This window comes from Dreissena polymorpha, chromosome 4 (assembly GCF_020536995.1).
Source record: "Dreissena polymorpha isolate Duluth1 chromosome 4, UMN_Dpol_1.0, whole genome shotgun sequence".
In the NCBI taxonomy this organism is placed as follows: domain Eukaryota; kingdom Metazoa; phylum Mollusca; class Bivalvia; order Myida; family Dreissenidae; genus Dreissena; species Dreissena polymorpha.
The window spans coordinates 72,098,119-72,124,155 of NC_068358.1; the positions used below are offsets into that span (position 1 = coordinate 72,098,119).

General features: G+C 33.4%; 1 protein-coding gene across 1 annotated transcript; it reads right to left on the bottom strand.

The window, feature by feature from the left end:
• Positions 1-896: 896 nt before the first annotated feature.
• Positions 897-14,258, bottom strand: LOC127879068 (folylpolyglutamate synthase, mitochondrial-like). Its single transcript, XM_052425660.1, has 15 exons — positions 14,074-14,258; positions 12,999-13,064; positions 12,512-12,631; positions 11,514-11,632; positions 10,871-10,997; positions 10,122-10,261; positions 9,205-9,307; positions 8,883-8,960; positions 8,306-8,438; positions 7,760-7,864; positions 6,915-7,012; positions 6,208-6,254; positions 5,651-5,726; positions 2,624-2,687; positions 897-2,322 (listed from the first exon to the last, which is right to left on the bottom strand). The coding sequence occupies exons 1-15, from the start codon at positions 14,080-14,082 to the stop codon at positions 1,895-1,897; spliced, it is 1,713 nt and encodes a 570-aa protein (XP_052281620.1). The 5' UTR covers positions 14,083-14,258; the 3' UTR covers positions 897-1,894.
• Between the last annotated feature and the right edge of the window lie 11,779 nt (positions 14,259-26,037).

The window sequence follows — 26,037 nt, forward strand, 5'->3', positions numbered from 1 at the left end:
CTATGAAATAAATAGGATGATAAAAAGTTCACACAAAGCTCGACCCGTGTGTTATGACACACTCTTCATAAATGTGAATGGCGTGTGTTCATTTCAAACTTGCGATTAATTTTGAAAAATGAATTGCGTCTTAAATTATGCAATAGCGAACAACTTCAGTGCCTTTAGCGCTTTGATTAACCTATATAAGCAATCCTCGTAGTATCCCAGAATAAAACGACAACAAAAGAACTTTCCAAATTATTCAATCGTTTCGCGTCGCACGACGCTTTATAATTTTCAGGTTTTCAAATCATCAAAAGATGCATATAATAGATATTTAAGAGCATGGTAAATTGTCAGTCTTACTATTTCCTCAAAATATCATAACTAAAACGAAAATTTGCGAATTTCAAACGACTTTTTTTTTATTTTGTCAATTTACCAAAACGTGAAATCTGTTGGACGGCCCCTTTAAGGTCATTATTTCGTAAATTAATCGCGTAAATACGATATATGAATTACCTTAAAACTCGATAATAAGCTTAAATAAAACTATCCAACCATAGCAAAAGATTCACATTGAAATACATTGTACAGCCTCCGACTGCGTTATGAAAAACCCATCCATAGGAGATGAGTAGTATAGACGGCTAAATACGGAAAGTTTAAGTGCCGGAGATGATTTATTAGGTTATAAACCATTTTATGATAATTTTGATATTAAAGTGTGCATTTGTCGGAGGGGGGATATGAATACATTTTCGATAAATGTCGCGAGAGCGCCATTGTCGGTGATGGTTGAGAAATAAAATAAAGCTGTTGATATGTATTTATTGATATAGTTCGTACGATAAGATCACAATAAAATAAACATGTATTTGAATGAAAATTGAAGTAATGTAGGCATTGAATTATTCCACTGTTGAACGGAACTTGAATAATATTAATGACAAATTTAAGATCACTGTTAGATTGAAAGTTGCGAATGCAATAATACAATGATGATACTGAAATCGAATACATTCGCTTTAAAATGGCCTACATTTATTGTATTACATGTAAAGGAAACATTAATTCAAACACATTTCTTATAAAAGGACCTTAATGATTTTCCAAGATCATTAATACATAATTGTTCATAGACAATAATGACATCAGCCTCATAACACAATAAATGGTGAAGTTTTTATGACATGTGGACACGTATGTGTTATTTGAGGAAGACTGTTTTCCATTTTATAAGTCTTAAGAAATGTGAGATGTTAAGTTACAGTCATATTTAAGTAATAATATTGTAAAACATAAAGTTATGATGTGAAGTAAGTTTACTTAACAATGGTATTGAATTTTATAACAGATTTTTATAAACGGTATCTTAAACATATTTAACGCATTCTGAAAAAGATTATTAAATTAATTGTTATACATCATTATATGACCCATTAAGCATGCCTTATTATAATAATTTAATGAATATAACATCACTCTTCGCCCATACAAACTTGTACACATAGTGCACATTATCATCATAGCTCTATTAATCAAACTTAACACTTTATAATAGACTATCAACTTGATTTAATTGCAATTAACTCACTCAATAGGTTGCAAAGGTGCTAGAGAAATATTACGTTCTGACCAGGATGAAATGAAGTACATACATGTATCGTCCATTTGTGTGTACACGTGTTCAGAAATAATCATCATTAAGTACCAGCACCAATAAATATCAGTTAAAAGCCGTAATAAATAATATATGTATGCATATTTTAGTATATTAATAAAGTGCTTACAATAAAAACGGTTCGGACAACATATGTTATGAGTTGCGAATAAATATATAGTATGCAAAACAATATGTCTTTTCCAGTAGAAAACTATCTTTTAGAAAAGTGTTGCCGATTCTCCTCGTCTAGCGATCTGATTGCCGGTCTTTGAGCACCCACATAACTCCGGCAACAATTTGAAGACTTCCGGTAACTAGCACGTGTACTTGTTTCTGACGGTTTCTATTGTTGTCCGTCGCTTGATCATTCCCCGCGTCTATGATGCCAATTTCAGTTGCGTCTTCCCGTACACACATTTCTTCTACTGGCGCTTTAACTGCCGGATCGTTCTTAGCCATACCAGAGTGTGGTTTTGACATTTTTTTGACGTCATCTCTGAGTTTGATAATCCAATCAACAGCTTCTTGTATTGTTATAACTGCGCAAGACTTAAACGAGATCTCGCCATGGTCACGTTGACTGGTTTCGTACTTCGCGTTATTACCCAGCAACGTTTCGAACGTTTCCTGGCGTTTGGCGCTGTCTGCGAACGCGGTCTGTTTCTTGACTTGATCTGAGGCCATTGGTTTATGAATGCATATAAATATACACATAACTAAACAATACCAGACAATAACAACTACTTTTAGAACTTCAATGCAACATCTTTTAAATGGCAGGTCTTTAATAGCCTAAAAGACGAAGCTGCCATTGATGATTTACAAACAACCGGACATGCTAATTTCACTTATATTTTATATTTTTTTCAATAGAATTACGACCGTCGTTCAGATTGTAAAACGCTCATAAAGTAACCCTGAATACGTATCAGGGTATCATTTATATAACGAATGAAAACATAAAACAGGAGGTACCTGCGCACTTTGGCTCTTTAAAAATTGCATTTGTACAAAAAACGGCTGCGTTGAAACCACAGTTCTGAAAAAGAAATAACAATGAACAAAACATATGCATTAGATTATTGGTACTGCATGGTATACAGTTGTCAATTAAGGTACAGCGATACTAATCAGACAGTAGTCTAACCAAAAGTCTGTACAATCTACGAAGACAAAACGGCACATCCAAATGTATGTATGGCCTAATTAGATTATCAGACTGAATCTTCGTACGGTATACAAGTCATATGAGATAAATTTTATATATATATATATATATATATATATATATATATATATATATATATATATATATATATATATATATATATATATATATATATATATATATACACACGTCTGAATGACCTACTCAATCTGTATCTCCCAAACGTTTGCAAGAGTCACTCAAACTATATCCCCAAAACGTCTATAAGGCCTACTAGGTATGTATTTCCGAACCGTCTGTACGACCTACTAAATCTGTATCTCCATGAAGTATGGAAGACCAACTCCATATGTGTTTCCTAAACGTCTATAAGACTAACTATATTTGTATCTCCCAAGAAGTATGTAAGACCTACTTATTCTGTGTCTCCAAAACGTCTATAAGACCTACTTATTCAGTATCTCATAAACGTCTATCAGACCTACTTGTTCTGTATCTACAAAACGTCTATAAGTGCTACTTATTCTGTAACTTCAAAACGTTTATAAGACCTAATTATTCTGTATATCCTAAACGTCTATAAGACCTACTTATTTTGTATCTCAAAAATGTCTATAAGACCTACTCATTCTGTAACTCCAAATCGTCTATAAGACCTACTCATTCTGTATTTCCAAAATGTCTATAAGACCTACTCATTCTGTAACTCCAAATCGTCTATAAGACCTACTTATTTTGTAACTCCAAATCGTATATACCTACTTATTCTGTAACTCCAAATCGTCTATAAGACCTACTTATTCTGTCACTCCCAAACGTCTATAAGACCTACTCATTCTGTAACACCAAATCGTCGATAAGACCTACTTATTCTGTAACTCCAAATGGTCTATAAGACCTACTTATTCTGTAACTCCAAATCGTCTATAAGACCTACTCATTCTGTATCTCCCAATCGTCTATAAGACCGTCTTATTCTGTAACTCCAAATCGTCTATAAGACCTACTCATTCCGTATCTCCTAATCGTCTATAAGACCGTCTTATTCTGTAACTCCAAATCGTCTATAAGACCTACTCATTCTGTATCTCCTAATCGTCTATAAGATTTACTTATTCTGTAACCCCAAACCGTCTATAAGACCTACTTATTCTGTTACTCCAAATCGTCTATAAGACCTACTCATTCTGTAACTCCAAATCGTCTATAAGACCTACTCATTCTGTAACTCCAAATCGTCTATTAGACCTTCTCATTCTGTATCTCCAAATCGTCTATAAGACCTACTCATTCTGTAACTCCAAATCGTCTATTAGACCTACTCATTCTGCAACTCCAAATCGTCTATTAGACCTACTCATTCTGTAACTCCAAATCGTCTATTAGACCTACTCATTCTGTATCTCCAAATCGTCTATTAGACCTACTCATTCTGTAACTCCAAAACGTCTATAAGACCTACTTATTCTGTAACTCCAAATCGTCTATAAGACCTACTCATTCTGTAACTCCAAACCGTCTATAAGACCTACTCATTCTGTATCTCCAAATCGTCTATTAGACCTACTCATTCTGTATCTCTAAATCGTCTATAAGCCCTACTCATTCTGTATCTCCAAATCGTCTATAAGACCTACTCATTCTGTATCTCCAAATCGTCTATAAGACCTACTCATTCTGTATCTGCAAATCGTCTGTAAGACCTACTCATTCTGTATCTCCAAATCGTCTATAAGACCTACTCATTCTGTTTCTCCAAATCGTCTATAAGACCTACTCATTCTGTATCTCCAAATCGTCTATAAGACCTTCTAAGATTAAACTGTACCCCCAAAAGGTCGCTAAGACCTACTTAAAACTTAAAATATTACATATGAATACTAGACGGTGGTTTATATTTCAAAGACATTAATTCTTAAGAAATAAGTCTGTATTTTGATTATCTTAGTTACCATCATTATATACCATAATATTTATGTGTAAATTATGTTAATATGAAGGCTCTGAAATGCATCATACCTCTTGAAGGGAAACAACATATTCATAAATGATATGATAAAATATATAAGCAATACAGACGTATGCACAGGCTCGTAATTATTGAAACGAAGGATAATCGTCTGAGTTTCAAACTATAATATAACCTTATACTTTTCAACACATGTAACAAATTTTAACAAACATGTTTACGCACATGACCGCCCTGACGAAATATGCATGAACGTATGGATATCTGAAAAACTGACAACGGTGGTTGTTGTTATATTTTTGATAACTTTATTCTTTTCAAGAAAAACGTCTTTGAAGTGACCAGTAACTGACGAATTTTGGTAAATGATCATCGAGTAGATTATGGTTCAAGTTCGGTTATTGATGTTATAACTTTGCAGTGACTTTTTACAGAAGCACACCTAGTTTCAAATAAAAGCGTTTTTTTCTACTACTGGAAAAAAAACGAAATATTCATGGCTCAAGATTTTTCGTATGGATGTACACACTGTAATGCTTCTACTATTATTTTAGCTAGTTTGGCATAATAACGTCTATTTCTATCAGACCGTGAGTCCTTAACCATTTTGTAATACAAACAACACAAGTTCTCTTCATTTTGGGATCAATACCACTCAGAGTTCTTTACCTTTTTTGAAATCTGTTATTAAACAGACCCTTTACCGTTTTGAGATCAATATCACTTCGCGTTATACACATGTTCCTAATTAAAACCACGAACGCTTTTATATTCAGTTTCCAGTAGTTCATATACAGACCAAGACTATAACTTAAACTTGTTTCAGGTTAAATAAATGGTGGGAAATATTTTTGGAAGAGTCTACCACAAGCAGTTGTAAGAATCCATTCGCGTCTCTGTCAGAAGTACAGTAGAACAGGAGGATACGGAATACGTTGCCCCTGAAACATAGACGCAATCACTATATGTTGACAATAACTTGTTTAATATAACAAAGGATACGTTTCATTTAATTTGCTTTCCGCTACACATTTTGATATTTTGTGATGAATTGCAAAACATTTAAATAGCGTCATTTAACTGATGTGATTTCGCACTCCGTATCACACAAATGTGTTGCCTGTTTTGAAATTGAACGTTGTAAATTAATACCGATTTTATGTTTTACTGCCAAAATATTTTTTTTGTTCTTCAAAATATATAAGAAGCGGTTAGTTGTGTAGTTATTAAGACATTTATCTCATACATAAAAAAGGTACATAATTTCTCAACAATTTTAGAAACACTCACGCGAACAGTATCGATATTGTTTCTTTTTAATCATTGCATATTCATTCAAGGCGATATAACTTAAATATCAAACTAAATATGATCAATATTGTCATGAAGGAGCACGACAGGATAGTTCTAATGAGTACATACTCTTTATCCTCTAATGATGTTTTCGTTTGAAACCACTCCGCACATTGCTGAAAGTATCAAACAAAAAGAGCAGGATTAATATGTTTCCCCAAGGTGATTTTATAAAGAAGCCCTTGAAGGAGCATTGAGGGTTAATTTGCCAAGTGCAGTTTTTTGCGAATATGGGCTCAATGTCTTGTTGTGTAAAAAACGTAGGGAATCATGGTATGTTTTGGAGCAAATGTTTAGATGGAATCAGAGAAAAATACGAAGTGCGTTTAGAAATGAAATGTAAAAAAAGTTAAATGGTGTAGGTTATATAATGCAAACCCTAGGTAAGACGTATACAAAGCATATGTTTGTTGAATCCAATTGAAGTCCTTAAATCATATACTTTATCGCCGCTTGCATTCTATTCGTATAAACGGTTTGTCAACAATTGTGCTCGTTTTTATTTCTTAACTCGTCACATGCAACAAATGCAAGTAACAAAGTGTTAATTAATATTATAAGTATAGGTCTATTATCAAGACTCTAGTAAAATTCATTAAAAGAACAACAGTAGGTTTCATAAGCCCGGTATAATGGTATAAACGAAGCTTAAGTGTGTCTTATAAATCAAACAAGGAACATAACAATTAGGTATTCTTCTTTTTATTTCAATTTAAATGAACGGTATGACTCTTAAAAGGTATAACCAATCTAACCGGACGTCGCAAGTTACGAACCTGAATGCTGTCGTGTGTGGGCGCCCCATCCAGATAGAATGTCACACCGTCAACTGCAATAATCTGGTTCCTGCCAAGCCATTCACACTCTTCCAAACCTAGAAATCATGGACGTTCCATCTTTGTCTTTCATTAAACAGAAATATTCGAGCATTTATATCTCTATGTTTTACACTATCCGATGCATAAAAATAAGGGGGGGGGGGCGTTTAGTGAAATGCATGAACGTTCTATAGCGAGATATTTGCTCGACGCCTCAAACTTATCATTCTGGATACTGTTTCAGTAACACAAATGCCATAACACCATTTTTAATTATTTTTTTAAAGAAAATAAACGAACTCTTTGACAAATGAATTCAACCTCGACATTCATCTTGTCGACGGTAATGGCGTACATACCAATATTAACCGGCTCCCATATATATCGATCGCTGATTGGTCGATCGATATTGAGATATGGGGTTGACTTTCAAATGGCGAGTTGTTAATTGAATGCTGGCCAGCTGTCAGGTAAAGGAGCTGATAAGGCCGCGGTACATAATCAGTTATCGAATTACGACACACCCTGAGCAGTATCTTATCATCGCCATTTTGACCGACCAACACAGAAAGTTGACTATGTTAAAAAAACATTCATAAACAGCTTATCAAAAGAACCGTTTTTGATTTGAACATGTCGTGTGGTATTATTTTCTAATCTCAAAGTCACGTGGCTAGGTGGGCGAGGAGATCGGTGAATAGGCGAGTGGTCAAGTGTTCGCAGGTTTCTAAACATTGTAGATCGGTCTGCCCATGGGATCAATGACAATTAATGTGATACGATTAATAATGTGTTTGTGGTACCTTTTACAAAGTTAGCATTGATTGTAGCGGGTTCAGCCAGTTGAACTGCTGTGTAGTCTGTTTGAGTTGCGACCAATGACGCTCTTCTTCCGGAGTTACATTTTCCTGCATGGCAATGAAAGCAAGATTAAAACTTTCATCTTTGTTAATAAACACCAATGACCATTATCAGCGACCGATTACATAACGTGATGTACTATGGAAAGTTGTGGAGAGTAATATTTCAAATATATCAATTTTAAATTTTTTTTCTTGATTCATCTACTTTTTTGTAGATGTATTATATTTTAAAACAAGCTTTACGTATAATTTTATATACACATATGGTTTAATACAGGACAAACGAATTGTCGCGTATGTGTCCAAACACGAATCATGTTTTATAAATGAAAAAACAACTGTCAAAGATCATAAATAAGTCCCTAAAGGAACTATTCCGGGTGAGTAATGAAGTTTATGATTTGAGTATTCATTTTAGTATTCATGCTTGTGTTTTCATGCTGAAATAATTACGTCATCTAACCCATACACAATATACAAACACACCTTCATGCCTTCCTATCCATGTGCTACATAGTTGAATGGCCAATGACGCGTTTAACGGCTGCTTGGATCCCTCGATACCGAGTTTGAATTGCTGCTGATACCTGCCTAGGTCGGCGCATTTGTACAAAGGTGCCTGAAAAGACACGGAATATTCCACCAAAACATTCATATGAACGGCAAAGGATACACTAAAGTATGAGTACTTCTCCGATGGCGATTCGTCCACTGATCTTTATTTCAGCATCCGAAATGTACATGTGCCGTTTGAACAGATTTACCCATAATTGTAGGAACAACTGCTTATCGTTAACTGTATAGTGAAATTTCTTTGTGAACATTTGGTTTATTAGTTATCCAGGTTTATCAATAATTAGATCGCATATGCACACTTGAATACTTTAAAATTGTACCACTTTAGAACAAAACAGCGAAAGACAAAATATATGAACTATTGGTCTTACACGAGTTAATAAAATGGTCCCATGTCTGTTGTAACACAATATTTTTCAATCAATCGCTTACAATGTATGAGTGGATTTTTTTAAATATTTGTTCCATGTCGATTCATTTAACCTACCCGTATGTTTCTGGCTCTTTCTTCCAGTACACGCATTGCATTCAGGGGCTGCTCAACAGTAAATGCCGGAATGCCAGGCTAAAAATAAAGGTTTACAATTCTGTGTCTACTTGCTTTAAATCAGTATTTTATACTTAACATGATCTTACCGTCTGGCTATTGTCTATACCGTTGACAAAAGGACCCATTTTTATGTTAACGAACATAAATATTGTTTTTGACATTTTCGAGCACAATTAATAAAAGACCCACTTATTTTTTCTTAGATAAGTAATCAAATGGTAAATCAGCGATTCAATAACTGTCTTTGAACCTTGCTTACCTTGAATATTCCGGCTTTGTGCCATGCGATCTGCTCGATTGATGTACCTAACCGGTTAACATGATCGAGCGCTAAAGATGTCACGCCGCAAACGACGGGATTTCTGTTGCAGATGGTAAAATTACATGTTTTACTGTGGTTTAATTTATGCAAATTAGTGCATTTGATGTACACATCTCGCGAAGAAAGAGATGTACAATTTCATCTGTTCAATGGTGAACAACCAAATTACAATTGCGCTTATTATTTTTTTTTAAATCCTTTTTGTTTATGTTCAATTAAAATTCTATAAACAATCAATGTTGTATATGTGTTCTTTACAACAAAAGAATAACAAAGCTTTTATATATACGCATTATCAATGTAACTTATTAATCGATTATTTAAAAGGGACTTGTTTACATTTTGAAGAAAATAATAATTAAAACACAAAAACAAAATAAGATAATAATTTATGCAAAATAATACTCCTAACTAAGAACACTTTTAAAAATATATGTTCGAGTCATCATGCTAAACCGGAAAAGTAATTTTTTTATTTTTATGGATAATTAAGCAAAAACTTGTAATACCAATCTAACGTTTTAATATCCATTCATGTATAAAAGCTAGCTTGGTATTGTCTTAGAGCGTTAGGTTGTGCTTTTTCTGGTGTCGGGTTCGAACCCCACGCTCGGCATAGTTTTAATTAAATCGTTTTCTGTATTATTGTAAATGTTCAAACTATTCAAAATATTAAAGTTTTTTGGTAAAATTTATTTCATGACATTTTTCAAACATACGAAAATCTGTGAATAAATTCCTTAACATGGCTTTAAAGTACAAACAGCAAGTACAGAGGCCCACAACGGTCAACGCGATACGGAAATACATAGAGTTAATCTGTTTGTCAATCAAAACACTGAGATTTGACGGACCTGACGATGTTGGTGCAGTCGTATTCTCCTCCTAATCCAGTCTCCCAAATGACGACATCCACGTTTTCTTTAAGAAACACGTGCAATGCCAAAACGGTCAGTAGTCGGAAATACGTCATTGAACCACCAACTCGTCCTTCCTGTGTTGAAAAGAATGTATACATCATCAACGTATTCATTGAGGAACAAGTAAAATCCCGAACCTGTATGATTCTTTAAATGCTTCGTTAACACCATCTTTAATTTTCTTTTGCGAGACAACATGTTTAATTGCGTTTACCCGCGCTTTTAAGAAGCATGTTCCGTAAGGGCGTCCTAACGTCGCGCAACACGAATACGCATCCGCACAAAAGCAAGTTTAAACATTTGGCTGTAAGCGTATAGCCGTAGTCTTCATTCGCAAAGTCATCAGTGATATTCTATATATTTGGAATACATTATCTCAAACACGTTGATGTTATATTAAACATATTTTTCAATGCATTACACATTTTGTGAATTCGAGCCAAAAGCACAAAATGTATATAATTATAATGAAAAAATATATGCCCTTCAATGAGACTTCGAGATAGCAAGAAAATATGAACAAACAACTTCGAGCCATAAGGAGTCGATTGTAGTTTGTAGTGTGTGTTTAGAGATTTGGACATATCAGGGAGCAATACCAAGGTATTGTTGTTTTCATTCAGACAAAGTTCCTGTGATGAGAAAGCATGTCAAATGCAAAGCATGCCAAATGCAACGGTTACCAATTCTGGTTTCTCGTTTTCTTTCAGCGTAGTGTAAACTTCCCAGAAGTATTTAGCAAACGTCTCCTTTTCAAGAATGCGTCCCTGAATTCTGATGCGTTCTCGGTGCTCCATTAGGTGCGGTGAACTGTAAACAGAACCATGATATGAGAAATAATTCAGTATAAGTAAATAGGAACGTTACAGGCAATTAAGTGATTAAAATCAATAACTCATTATACTCGTTCAATATTGAAAACACATGTTATTTTAGGCTTACAACATTGACATTGACGTCATGAATATCCCGTTCGTAAAAGTAACGTATTAATTTACCAGAAACAAAATGTATCGCTATAAGTTAAAATGGGGCCGAGCTCATTGGCCATAGCTCTTGCCGTAATGGAAAAGTTCGGTTTGCGTGATCCAATCCATGTTTTTCATAATACATCTCTATTCAGGACGAGATAGGTAATATCCGTTGCGTTCTTAAATCCGTCTTTTGGTCGTAGCAACATAGTTTTAGAATACATAAATAATTAACTTCGTCTAGGACAATTTTACCGGCTGCTAAAACTTTCTGATTTTTACAAAAATGTTGACCTTGACCTTTGTTTTATTTATTCTATCTAAATCTATATTGAAACACAGTTGCGCCATTCACCTGTAGAATCCAGTCTTGTAACCATGGTGACGCAGTATGCTCTCACAGTAGGCACATGTTGACCCCTTGCCCTTTGAGCCACTTACGTGGATCACGTTCAGGCGGGACAAGTCACTATCCTTTTGAAAACAACAAAAATTAAAATTGCATGCGGCAATACAGAGATGGTTTCAATGTCTTTTAATACTAGTTATAGCATTCTTTTTCAGAACTCAACTACTTTCTGGTTAATCTTATCTTGAATTGTTTGTGCTAGTTGTCAATTTCGTTATAAAAAAAAACACTGTTGATTTATTTTGTAAGGTATTTGTTTTAAGTGCGTGTTTGATAGCAGAACAAGATAATAATCCATACACCCCGAGGCTTCAGAATTTGTATTGTTTCTGCTGTACAACTGTTATCTATAGCCATTTAATAACAAAAATAACAAAAATTAGCGAACGCATACACATTTATTTTCATGAAGTTTTTAATTTTATGTACATAGATGGATTGTAATTATTATAGCCTGCAAGTTTGATAGTTAACGATCGGTTTCGTGTTAAATGTTTTTTGCCGCCCATTAAGTCATTTAAAGCAAAAGTTTACTTGTTTACATAAATGTTTCGGTTCATTGATAATTTATTAAATAACTGACGCATTTCAATCCAAACCCATGTTTGGTTTTCACTCAATTCACATACACGATCTACCGATCTTAATACATTTCTCTGGGATAATGCATCCGTTTTTGATATTCCTTTCAAAATGTCATTCAAATTTTAAAGCTTTGTCTAGTTTTCAAGGAAATGATTTGGAAAACATTTGCATATTGAAAATTACAAAATAGTTCTAATAAATAAAAAACACAATATGAATGATTAAGCATGGGTTAAAAAAATACACATTTTTTTCACAATAAAAAAACGTAAACATAAAAAAAAGCAAAGCGTTCCTCACGCCAGTTTTTTAATTCTTCAACACACTGTTATAAATTTGTGAAAACAAAGAAAACATACCGAAATTCTTAAATCCGACAGGTACTTTTGCATGCAAAGCATGTTGAGTTCGTCCCTCGCTTTGTAGTCTATTTCCCGACCATCTAGTGCGTTCGTGGCATTTATAATCGTTACCGCTGCCTACAAGTCCATTATAAATCATTAAATATGCGTTTTCATAAACACTTTACATTAATGCAGCAACATATAATGTGACATTTGAAACCCTTTTCATAAAAAGCTTTTTACATATAACACAATATTGAGCAGTAAACTCCTTAAAATGTATTGGTATTTATTGGAATTATTGTTGAATTATTCCGACAGTCATATGTAGCTAGCTAGTTCTAGTTTTTGTCTTTGACACATTTAAATTATTTATTTACTGGCAGTACAACTAACTTCGTATAACTATATTTAATTCGTTATACTAAAGCAAGTAAACACATCAGCTTATATTCTTGATATTGCACGCTAACACTAAAAAAACGTGTTTTGAAGGTGTTACCTCATAGTCCGATTGGTTGTCTGCCATGGTCGGTTTGTGCTTTGATGAATATACGTCACGCAATCCCTAATCAAAACAAAAGTAGTTAACTACCTATATAAACACATGTGTAGTAGTAGTAGTAGTGGTGGTGGTGGTGGTGGTGGTGGTGGTGGTGGTGGTGGTGGTGGTGGTGGTGGTGGTGGTGGTGGTGGTGGTGGTGGTGGTGGTGGTGGTGGTGGTGGTGGTGGTGGTGGTGGTGGTGGTGGTGGTGGTAGTAGTAGTAGTAGTAGTAGTAGTAGTAGTAGTAGTAGTAGTAGTAGTAGTAGTAGTAGTAGTAGTAGTAGTAGTAGTAGTAGTAGAAGTAGTAGTAGTAGTAGAAGTAGTAGTAGTAGAAGTAGTAGTAGTAGTAGTAGTAGTAGTAGTAGTAGTAGTAGTAGCAGTAGTAGAAGTAGTAGTAGTAGTAGTAGTAGTAGTAGTTAGAAGTAGTAGTAGTAGTAGTAGTAGTAGTAGTATCAGTAGTAGTAGTAGTAGTAGTAGTAGTAGTAGTAGTAGTAGTAGTAGAAGTAGTACTAGTAGTAGTAGTAGTAGTAGTAGTAGTAGTAGTAGTAGTAGTAGTAGTAGTAGTAGTAGTAGTAGTAGTAGTAGTAGTAGTAGTAGTAGTAGTAGTAGTAGTAGTAGTAGTACTCATTAACTATAGAATGTATTACAACACTTTGGGCATTGGTTGAGTACATTTAATGATAATGCACAATACAAGAATCGCACCTCTTTATATGTTCCGCAAGAAATCACTAGTTTAAGGTATACGTAAATGATTAAAGTATATTTGCATTCCTTTAATTTAGCCAATTTATCCAAATCGATTGGTTTTCTCATATAATTGTATTATTATTATGCTATAATAACATTATAATATATTATATTAAGGTTAAATTTATGTTTATTTATGTTAAATTATTCCATTTTATAAAATTTTATAACATTGTAAAATGTTTTATAGTATTTTATATTATTGTTCATGAATATTTTAGTATTTTGACTCTTAACTTGGATAAAACCACTAAATGGTGTTAAATTACATAAAAGAACTTACCTGACGCATTGAAACTATCACTCTTTTAACCTAGATTCCAAAATTAATTTTCTCTAGAATGCCTGAGCATTTTAACCACTAATACCTTATAACAAAATTTAAATGTTTGACAAAGTAAGCAGATCTTTTGACACAACAATCCAAATGTACCTCATATAGCATTCACTTCGTAAGCTATTGAAGAGAGACGAGTAAAGTTTACAAGATTATTTACTCCATAACACAAATGTAATGGTCCGTTGGACCTGCCACATGTTTTATGATGTTAATCTGGTTTTAAAACCCCGTGATCAAAGTGTCATTAGATATCGAAAACAGGACCGAAATTTGGTAACATAGCGCTTTAAAATATATTGTCCGAAAACTAAGAGACATTAATTATGGACGAAAACGCGTGTGTCCGAAAATTAAGAGTCACAAAAAATAATTATTTTTGCTAAAAAATGGGTTGTCCTAAAGCTTATAATAATTATGTTGCAATAATCCCAACTTTTGACACTTGGATATTGTGCTGCTAACGATTAAACTTGTGTACACAAAATATATCGGATTAATTTATTCAACACTTAGAGGTAAGTTTCTAGCTGATGCAACTACTGTTTGACTGTTTCTTTCGTGTTTAATGATCTTTATGTGTTTCCCGTCTCCCGTATGGCGATAGACATAACTCGGTTGATCGATTGGTAGGTGGATAGAGGGGTAGATGAGGTGTGGATAAAGTGGGTATTTTGATAGATTGGTTGATTGATTGCGTGATTGATTGTTTAATTGCTTGCATGCTTGCTTGATTGTTTGTTTGATTGCTTGCTTACTTACTTGCTTGCGTGCTCGATTTATTGATAAAACAAGGAATGATGAAACACGTTCACTAATTTCGTTTAATATATGTATGTTCAACATACGCAAATACTTCTTCACGGCCAAGAGAAAAAATAATTAAATTGTAAGATCATCCCTAATTTCTTTTTGAGGTCACATTGCTTTGAACACTGCATTTGATTTCAATCAATCGATAAACATTTGACAACCACTTATGCATCCACATATTTATCCACATACTAACGAGTGTTACTTTAATAATTCATTGATTATATCCAAATGATACACACAATTGTGAGATAAAAAGTCATCTTTGAGGTATGAAAAAAGGGGCATTTTAGTCATGGCGATTTATTTATTAAACGATATTGATTTGTACACAAATGGATGGGTTCCTTAACAGATTCTTGCGTAAAACACTGCATTTTTGCCAAACATATACATCGCAGACCTGTTTGAATGTTAAAAGGGCAAGAATGTGTAATAAGTCCGTTCCCTTGTCTTGCTAAATCATGAGTGATCGTTGTAACTCACCAAAACAAAGATACAAAAACTATCAGAACGTCCTGATGGTATAATCACCAATTCTTAATTTTTAAGTAGGTGCCATGTATTTCGCGACGAGTAGATGATTACGCATAACTCTCCATTCGTTGTTATCACTACAGTTTTTGACGAAAATATTGTTATGACTATTTCAATTATAGAAGTTTTAGAGTCAATGTCGAAACCATGTTGATAACTTATATTATTTTTACCGCCTCTTAGAAAGTAAAAATTGATAAACACGTATGTATACATAGATAAACACTTACATGTAACGTGCGATACCCAAATTATGCACTAGTTATTGGTGTACATTACTACATTATTGTGCGTTTGCATTCCTTAAACAATAATTTTTTATACAGTCGCAAAATCACAAAACGTGTCAGTCAGTAGTAGTAGTACATGAAAAATGAAGTCTGTATCGCATCATTTCGTTCACATGTTGGAGTATAACCGCGAACACATCACCGAACTATTAAAGGGGAGCCCAAACATATAAGACGAGCCATGATTAAGTATATAGCCTTCAATTTAATGACGTATGCAACTGTTTATTTGCTACTTATTAATGTATTATACGTCGACGGATCATGGATGTTTTTTTTTATTAAAGGAAGAATATAACCTGCGTCATGTTTATAATCGTGGGGAAATTTATTTTAAATGCGACATTTTAAGATTTTATCAAAACTTCAATGATGTTTACATTCCATACTGGTCTATTGAACATCATTTTGTGAATATTAATAACAGAAAATCATATATTATTCACTAGCTTTTCACATGCTACACGTATTTATTCACAAATACGATCTGTTTATGACACTTGTAATCAAAGCAGGCTGTGATATAAAATATGCTTATCTATACAAAACTGCACCCGCATTTGAAAATCAGATGAGATAATCCTGAAGTAATACCGCTTTAGATTACATTCATGACATCAAAATGCTCAGATTCCCTTGTATATCTATATGCTCTTGGGGACACGGACAATCCTCCGTGAGAAAATGGATGAATTGCAATACACCATTCTTTTTATAACATGGTATTTTATGTATGGAAAATGGGCATGACCTATGTAAATCTCTTATAATATTGGTCATGTAATTTCGAACAGTTATAACTATGTTTGTGACGGTATAAAACATACTGTAAACCACATTTGCATCTGTGTACGCTACACGATTTATCCAATAAATTGGATAGCTATGTTTAACTTAATTAACTCTTAACAAGTTAATGATTTCACTTATAAGAATGCATACATCAAGCAATAGAAAACATCTTTAGCAATGATCAGTAGACTCTTCGACATTAACTATTCCCCTAATACTTAATAGATTGTCTTAGTTTAAAGCTCATTATTTGATAAAACCAATCAGAAATAAGTACCACTATTCGATTTTAACGTAATAAAATTTGATTTTTTTTACAGTGGTCATTGCTTCGCTGTTTGTCTTTTTTGTTCAATGAATTTTTTGTGTGACTTAAAATCGCTTCTAGACCCACCTTTTGTGAATTTTTTTTTCAAATGAATTGATCCAATATCATTTGCCGAAAAACGTTAAATATTCTATGAATACAAACGATAGGTTAAAAAATATGTTATGCAAAATCATTTTCATACTACAAGTAAATAAGTTAATAAATGCACATTGCAACTTAATAGGTTATTTTTCATGCACATAAACATGATGTCACAGTCGAAGTAAAACGAAATACGCCACAATGACAAAAGCAGAAATACAATTTTAATTTCACAAACCGCATACATTATATTTATTCGATTTTAAAGTGGGATTCGTTGTTATTTTTTTTAAATGTTTAATATCGGGTTTTACGGAGCCGGTCTGGCGCCTTGCATACCATTAAAAGCCTGATAGATTAATATAATTTTACATTTAAATGATAAATCTCTTTGCGTATTTCAACGTTTACTTGATGAACTTTTTATAGCTTTAACTTAACGCACTGTTTACGGCATATTCATTGGTTTCTGCACAGTTGGGTTTGTGACATATGAGATAAAAAAAATGTGTTGAAATCTATTTGACGGATGATCGAATTATTTAGGTGTTTTTCGACCACATTACCAACCGTGCGGAAATTATTGTGGATGAATCAGTATTATTTCGAATCGGACATTCCATCTCCATACATTTGATATTAAATCGGTGTCGTGCTAGTAAATTAAATGATATGTATTTATATATTAAACGTATAATATGCAAGAACACGTTTATGTAGCTCTTTAAAAACAATGGCGAGAAGAGCAAGTTTAACGATACACGTTTGACGATATCTACAGAAATAGATGCCAATTTATGTCTAAACAATTCGATGATATGATTGACTATCACCAAGTCTCACAGTCCTAGTCGAGTACATGTATACCGAAAATTGGGAAACTCCAACTGCCTTTGTCATCATTTGTAGACGAATTTATTGTGGCTAGGGCAAGACCCTTCATATAACTAAACGACTCTCAGTGTCTCAGTGAAGCCCATGCTGTATTGAGGTGAGAGCAGACATGATGTTGTCTAAGGGTTAAGTAGTAAAGACTGACCAGAGCAGAGTGGTAAATCAATACATTGTTTGTATCACGGAGAGAGGCAGAGCATGAGTTCCAATCATGACACAGTTTTGCAAAAGATGTTGAGCTGCAGCCAGTTGTATAACCGTTTTAAATAAAAACTGTAGTAACCTGATTACCGCAGTAATTGAAATTATTATGTTACCGCCGTATATTTATCTTTTTAAAAACAACCGTAACTGCGCGGCAACCTCACCATTTAATTGCTGTAAATGTCATAAGTACACACACCAGCAATTCATCACTGAAAATGACTTCCTTTTTGCGCAATTAGCGAGAGGAATATTATTAAGCATGTCCTCTGACATTGTTACAAAGGAAATCAGCAAGCAATTAATTTCATGCTTTATTTTTAAAATTGGGACGTTATTTTGGACCTAATACAAGAAAACCTAATAAAATCACAGCAAACCATGGTTCGAGAGGTCAGGCAATGGTGCCGGGGGTCAATATGATATGGAATCAAATTGTCTGTACTTTTTTGTATTCAGATAAATTTTGTTGATTTATCCAGTATTGAACAGTATTAATACCGTCTTTTCGTTTTTCACATTGAACTCACACACGAACTTTGAACTTACAAGATCGAAACTAGTATCTGGCCTTCATTCCAAGAAAATATTTAAACACAACCGCTAACAAACAAAGTCATTTCTATAACGTCAGCATAGTTAATACTTCGTCGATACTTCATGTTGACTTAATGCAATCGATACAAACTTTACCATTTTAATAGTTTCTTCACAAAAAAGCCACTGGCAGCACATTGACTTGTTGCTTTGTTTGCATACACATGTGAAGAAATAAGGAATGGAAATCATACTTGCTTTATTACATATCTAGTTTATATGTGTACAAGACATTACTTTAAAGGATATGTCAGGCTATGATATGCACACATTAAAACGCATTACTCATTCTTGTATCGTAAACCGAAATAAAACGAAACATAAACAAATCGAAACAATAATAATAAGAGGATCGTTTTTTATACCTGTTTATTATATCGTTTTTATTTTAAAATAATTAAATTAGATGGATAAGATGGTACAATAGATATTACTGACTTTAACTTATAGCATTGACATTTATATTAGTTTAATTAAAAATTTAATTTAACTTTTATTAATTATGATATGAAACGACCCTCCGTTATGTACGCAAATGATTTTTGCGAGTAAAATTGCTCTATATTGTCAAATTTAATTAAAGCTGCATTAAAAGTTAAACGAAATAATTACTAAAATAAAAAGGAAAAAATTTGTACCAATGCTATTTAGTTAATATTGTCAAACCATGAAAACTAGTGTATAATTGTCATTATTGTCTAGCGTTAGTCAAGTATCACGTAAGATACAATTACATCGCCAGCGAAATCGATTCTACAATACAATTATATTTCAACATTCCTCATTTGTATACTATATTGCAACCTGAATTGTAATACACTTTATTACATTTTGATTTAATTATTATTAATTTAATTTTTAGTAGTCACCTAAACAACCAAGCAATGTAATATGGAATTTTTACACCCATTATTGCTGCTTCTTCCTGTATTTGCGCGATGATTATCTGAACTATTAACTCAATGACGCTATATTTTTAAATCTTTTTCTATAAAGAAGGAATGTAGTTGACACTTGTTTGTAGTTTCATTTTATCGTTCGTCAAAAAGTTGTAACTCTGTTGCTCTGGTATCTTCAATACCATTGAGTAATTAAATTGTAATTAAATTGAATGCGTTTTAATTCCCTTTTATTATTGTTTGATTTGAGTTACAATGCTATGACGTTAAATTTTATTTACACTTAAATGTATTATGAATATTGTTGGGCCAAGTGTGAGGTTGAGCGCTCTATAACCGGTTTAAACCCCCAATGCTTTGCATTGACCGTTCCAAGGCGGTGACCCCAGCTTTATTCATATTTTGTGTTTATGTTGGTTTGTATTGTGCTGTATTGTGCTGTTTTGTACTGTTTGGGCAATCGGTCACTTGCCTTAAATAAAGGTCCAACTAATTGTTTTTAATGAAAATTCAATACTGCTCCAGCAGCTGGAGTTTCACTTCTTTATATTATTACAATTGTGCGACATCCTGAATTGTAATAACGCCCGAAAGTGTAATAAACTTATTTATTGGCTTAACATTGCATCTGATCGCATTTTCAAACACAGATTACTTGAAATATAACGCATACATGTATATAAAATTTATATTAATAGGGCAAAACGACAAATGAATGACAAAAAAAGATGTTCTCATACAACCTCAATTGTAATAAAGTTATTACATTTTAACAATTGCTTAACAACCTGAATTGTAATATGCTTGACTACATCCCCCAAGACGATGTTGATTTTATTTATATATAGCACAGAAACCGACTACCCAGGTGATAATTTTTGCCTTCAGCGTTATTCGAAAGACTTAACGATAAATAAGTTTGGTTACTCTCTAATCGAACTATGTTGTATCAGGTATACCTGGTTGTATGCATGATATACATATGCTAAATGGTCGACTGTTCGATGATAAAGACGGCAATTTTACATGTGTAGCAAATGACAGCCATAGTACTGTTGATTATGTCTTAGCGTCAACTGATATTTTTCATATTATTTCCTCATTTTGTGTTGATTGTATTGATTTCTCAGATCATTTTCTAGTGTACTGTGCTTTGTATTGTAATGACAATGTTAATCATATGCATACTGAAGAGAATGATATGTCTGCTACACATGCATGCATAAAATAAAAATGGCGGGAAGAGGGTAAAGAAGAATTTGTGAATGATTTTGAGATTATATGGAGCTTTCAGCAATACAGTCACCACAACAAATACCCTCGAAAAACTGAATGACTTTATCACTGTATTCAAAACTGCGGACTCAAAAATGCGTGTAAGTGGAAATATGTGTACAGCAAGGCAATCTGCGGGTAAACAGCCGGTTTGGTGGTGCCGCGAATGTGAGGTGGCAAATCAAAATAAATATAAACTATTACGTCGGTTTCGAATGACAGACACTCGAGAAGATTTACATGGTTATATTCATGCCAGAAACGAGTTCAAAAACTTATGTAGCAAGAAAAAAGGTTTAGAAAAAAGTAGAAGAGACGACCTGGTAAAGGCCCGTAATAGCCCAAAGGAATTTTGGAGGCAAGTAAAATATTAGAATGGTGATCATATTACAAAAAAAGGTATCAACAGTATTTCTGCAAGTTCATGGGTGGACTTCTTCGAAAACCTTTACTTGGCAGACAATACATCCGCTTCCGTTAAACAGAACGAGTTTGCAGAACTGGCCACCCACATAAACGCAGACGTACTGGACCGTAAGATATCTGCCGACGAAATTGAAGTGAGCATTCGTTCTTTAAAAGGAAGCTGTAGCCCAGGGAGTAGATGGATTATGTATTGAGATGTTCAAACATGCCTACCAAATCAGTGTGTCTTGTTTGAAAGACTTATTTAATGCTATTTACGACGAAGGAAGGTTTCCCGCGGAATGGAGCAAAAGTATAATAGTACCGTTGCACAAAAAGGGCAGTAGAAACGAGCCTAATTCTAGTAATTATAGGGCCATATCGCTTATAAGTAGTGTAAGTAAAATATTTACAAATATATTAAATAAATGGCTGACTAGTTGGTGCGAAGAATTTGATGTAATTATTGAATCTCAAGCTGGTTTTCGTAGAAATTATTCTACGGAGGACAATATATTTAACCTGCAGGCTGTTATTCAAAAATACTTGTGTAAGAAAAGTGGGAGAATGTACGTGTTTTTTTATTGACTTCTTTAAAGCATTTGATTCGTGTGTTCATGTCAATTTATGGGTTGTTTGATCAGGAAAGGTATCAAAGATGACAGCAAGTTTTTGAATATATTTAAATCTATGTATAGCAACTTAAGGTCGTGTGTTAAAGTAAAAGATGGCTTAACAAGGTTCTTTAATTGCTCGATCGGAACGAAACAGGGCTGTGTCAGCTCGCCTTTGATTTTTTCACTGTTTATCAATGATCTAGCAGACTAGCTGAAGCTGAAATGCGAAAATGGAGTCTTAATTAACGATAATCAATAATACTGATGACATATATGCCTTCCTTTTCGCTGACGATATAGCCAGCACGGCGGATACAAAACAAAACCTACAAAGACAAATAAACTGTATTGAACAATTCTGCTCCCTAACCGGGATGAAAATAAATGTGGAAAAGTAAAAAATTATGGTGTTTCGCAACGGAGGCGCGCTAAGATCCTATGAAAAGTGGTTTTATAACGGTGAACAAATCAAAGTTGTGCAGAATTATAAATACCTGGGAGCCTTTTTTACGCCAACCCTGTCATGGACCAAAACCCAGGAAATATTAAGTCTACAAGCTTCGAAGGCGGTGGATAACATATACAGATTTCAAAAACGATTTGGATACTTCCAACCTAAGGATGCTTTTAAACTATTCGATGCAATGGTGACCCCAATTTTATGCTACTCCTCTGAGATATGGTGATTTCGATACAATGAAACTATTGAGCGTGTACACTCCCGGTTTTGCAAATACGTGGCGTGTTTAAATCGAAATGTATCAAACTTCCTCGCTCTGAGTGAATGTGGACGGCACCCATTAAATGTAACTTATATGTCGCGTTGCGTGAAGTATTGGACAAAGCTGACTCGAATGGAAGACCAAAGGTATCCGAAAAAGTGTTACCTGATGCTACGTAAATAAGACACCGACGGCACGACGGCAAGGCAACGTGGGCCACCGGAGTTAAACAACTTCTGTTTGAAAATGGCTTCGGGTTTGCATGGATAGCCGGTGAAATACGAAATGTCAATGCTTTTATGAAACTCTATAAAAGAAGACTTAAAGATTGCGCGCTTCAAAGGATGCAGGTATTTCGTCAATGTTTTTATGAAACTCTATAAAAGAAGACTTAAAGATTGCGCGCTTCAAAGGATGCATGATTGTATTAATACATCTCCAAAAGCACTTCATTATAAATACTTCAAAACTCTCCTGAATACAGAGAGATACCTAATCATGGATTTACCGTATATTTTAAAAAGGACGTTATCAAATGTTCGTTGTTCAAGCCACGAACTACAAATTGAAAAGCCGACATATGAATATAGATAGAGAATATAGATATTGTTACTTTTGTTTAAAACGCAATGCTTATGTAATCGAAGACGAATTCCATTTCGTTTTAGTGTGCCCATTATATGATGAGTTAAGACATACATATTTAATGGACATTATTGGAAACCAGTATATGACTTTTAATCTGTTTTATACAATGATGTCGGAATATACAGAAAGAGTGTAATTGCTATGGCAAAATATATGCACGATGCGTTTACTACTCGGAAGACGTTTTTGTTTGATACTTAATTGAATATAAAAGTGTTTCTTGACGCGATAATTACTTTTATTATGAAACATATAACTTGAATTACGTACTTGTCAAAGATATGATATGATATGTTATATATATATGACATGCTTATGTCTTTGTTTTACATGTTCTGCTCGTTTATAATATAATTATTAATTAACATATCTCTGTCACCACCATTGGATGATAATTGAACAATTGTATTTTGGGCCGGAGGCCTTGAATTACAATAAACCATATGTTATGTTATGTTATTCGTTTCCTCCAAATGTATCTTTTTCATTTTTACATGTTTTGCGTTCCCGTTTCTATGAAAATGCGACAGTACACGAAGCACCTTTTCAATACTGGCCCGTGCATGTACGGTTTTTTCGTTTTTTTGTTTAGCACTTGGCAAATCGGAAAACCACACTTGACAAATACTAGTTCGTATTCCGATTTTCAAAAAAACAAATCAAACAAATAATAAAGAAAAATAAAATTGTTTCTGAGTAGCCGTGTTCGTTGTACTAATAACAATACACAAGACGAGACTTATTTCCAGTTCTGATAGCGTTTTAATCTAACTATACAAAACTCGTGGTTTGAAAATTCTGATGCAATGTTTATAACCTTTTACCGCTTATGAGTGTCTTTGCTGTTTACGCGACCTAAATCTTGATTTACCATTTTTGTGTTACGTCATTAGTTGCACAGTCCATGTTAGTTTTAATCTACAGATACAAACCAGTAATCGACTGAATAGAGAATACATGCATGCACTATTCGCGCCATTTGTACATGATGTCCAACACAATGTTTACAGTAATTCATAACTTACAATAAAGTGTTTGTTTTGCAAGCGAAGCATTTTGGACAAACGCATGTTAGCAAATGTTCGCTGACCGGGGCTTAACTGTGTTTAACACTTAAACAAAAACTTTAGCTCAAAGGGATCTTTTCACGGTTTGGTAAATTGACAAAATTGAAAAAAGTTGTTTCAGATTCGCAAATTTTCGGTTTAGTTATGATATTTGTGAGGAAACAGTATTACTGAACATTTGCCATGGTATAATATAGTCATTTTATTGCATCTTTTGACGATTTAAAAACCTATAAAATTATAAAGCGTTGCAACGCGAAACAATTGAATAATTTGAAGAGTTCTGTTGTTGTTGTTGTTTAAATTTGTGAAACTACGAAGATATAACGCTTATAGAACGTATGAAATGCGCATGTTATATATGTTTGGCAGGATAGCTCAGTTGGCTAATGCTAATGCCTTTTTACTTCAGGATTCCGGGTGTCACTGGTTCGAGTCCTGCCGCGGGCTCCTTTTTTCCTTTTTTAAATTTTTATTTTTTATTTTTTACTGAAGCTTTTAAAATTTAATGTTAACATTTATCAATATAAAGCATTTAATTACAAACTTCAAAACATGCCAAAATCTTTGAAAAGGCCCCTTTAACCGCTCGTTAATCGCAACCTGACCCTAGATTTATCGATAGTATCAATGTTGATTTACATGCAGAAAAACCACTTTGGTTTAAACAATTTAGTATGGTAATGTAGATGTACAGTTATAAATTTCATTAAAAAATATGTTTTTCATAACTACTTTTTCATGCTTTGTTTGCTCAATAAAACATCAACAATTATGCCATTATAATAACACATTCATAATTTATTATAACATTTATGCAAATTGTTATATTTAGAGTCACTATAATCACTTCTTTTATATGTGATTATAATGAAATAATAATAACATTCACCAAAGAATGCAACATCTGTAACACATTAAACAAAGAAAATTGATACTAATTTACATTTTAGTGATATGCTTAAACAAGTAAGACTTATTTGAATTCATAATGAACGAATACCGACACCTACTTTATGTGTGCAGCATCCTTAAAATGCGTAATTTAGCGTAGGACGTGGTTTGCAAAAATGTAAATTGTATGTCGTGGTTGTTAACGATGTCAAAAAATGTTTTAACGTCAGTATTTAACTTAATGACATAAACATTATATATTTACTACTTCAAAACAAACTGCAGATAATTTGATGGTTAATGCATATTATTTCGTTCCAATGAATTACTTTATGTGTATTTTACAGATTTAATCTTTCAAATGTAGAATCTAATTTGCAAAACGCGGTGTTGCAAAATGTGCACTTGCATTGCTTGAAAGTGTGTGCAACCGCAGATTGGATAATAAATTATGTGAAATTATGGAAAACAAGTGTGTTAATGGTTAATGCTTATTGCTGTAAAAAGTTAACTGTCATTTTATAAGATTGTATATAACCAAGGTTCGATTATAGATCTTAAATATATTTTTATGAGTATGTTTCTGTTTTGTGGTTTTGCTACATTTTTTTCTACGTAAGTCCCCATCAATTAACATGTCGCTAATATCGGCTAACCAAAATACATCACGATAAATAAATGAGTTTTGCGTTTTAATGTGTACATATAATAACCTGGCATTAATGTTTACATATTTATAGGATTAAAATAGCCCAAAATATCCAACTATCAAACATTTCTTCATTTTAAATGTGTCATTATGTTATTAAATTTATTAGCAAAACTATATATTATATTTATAATA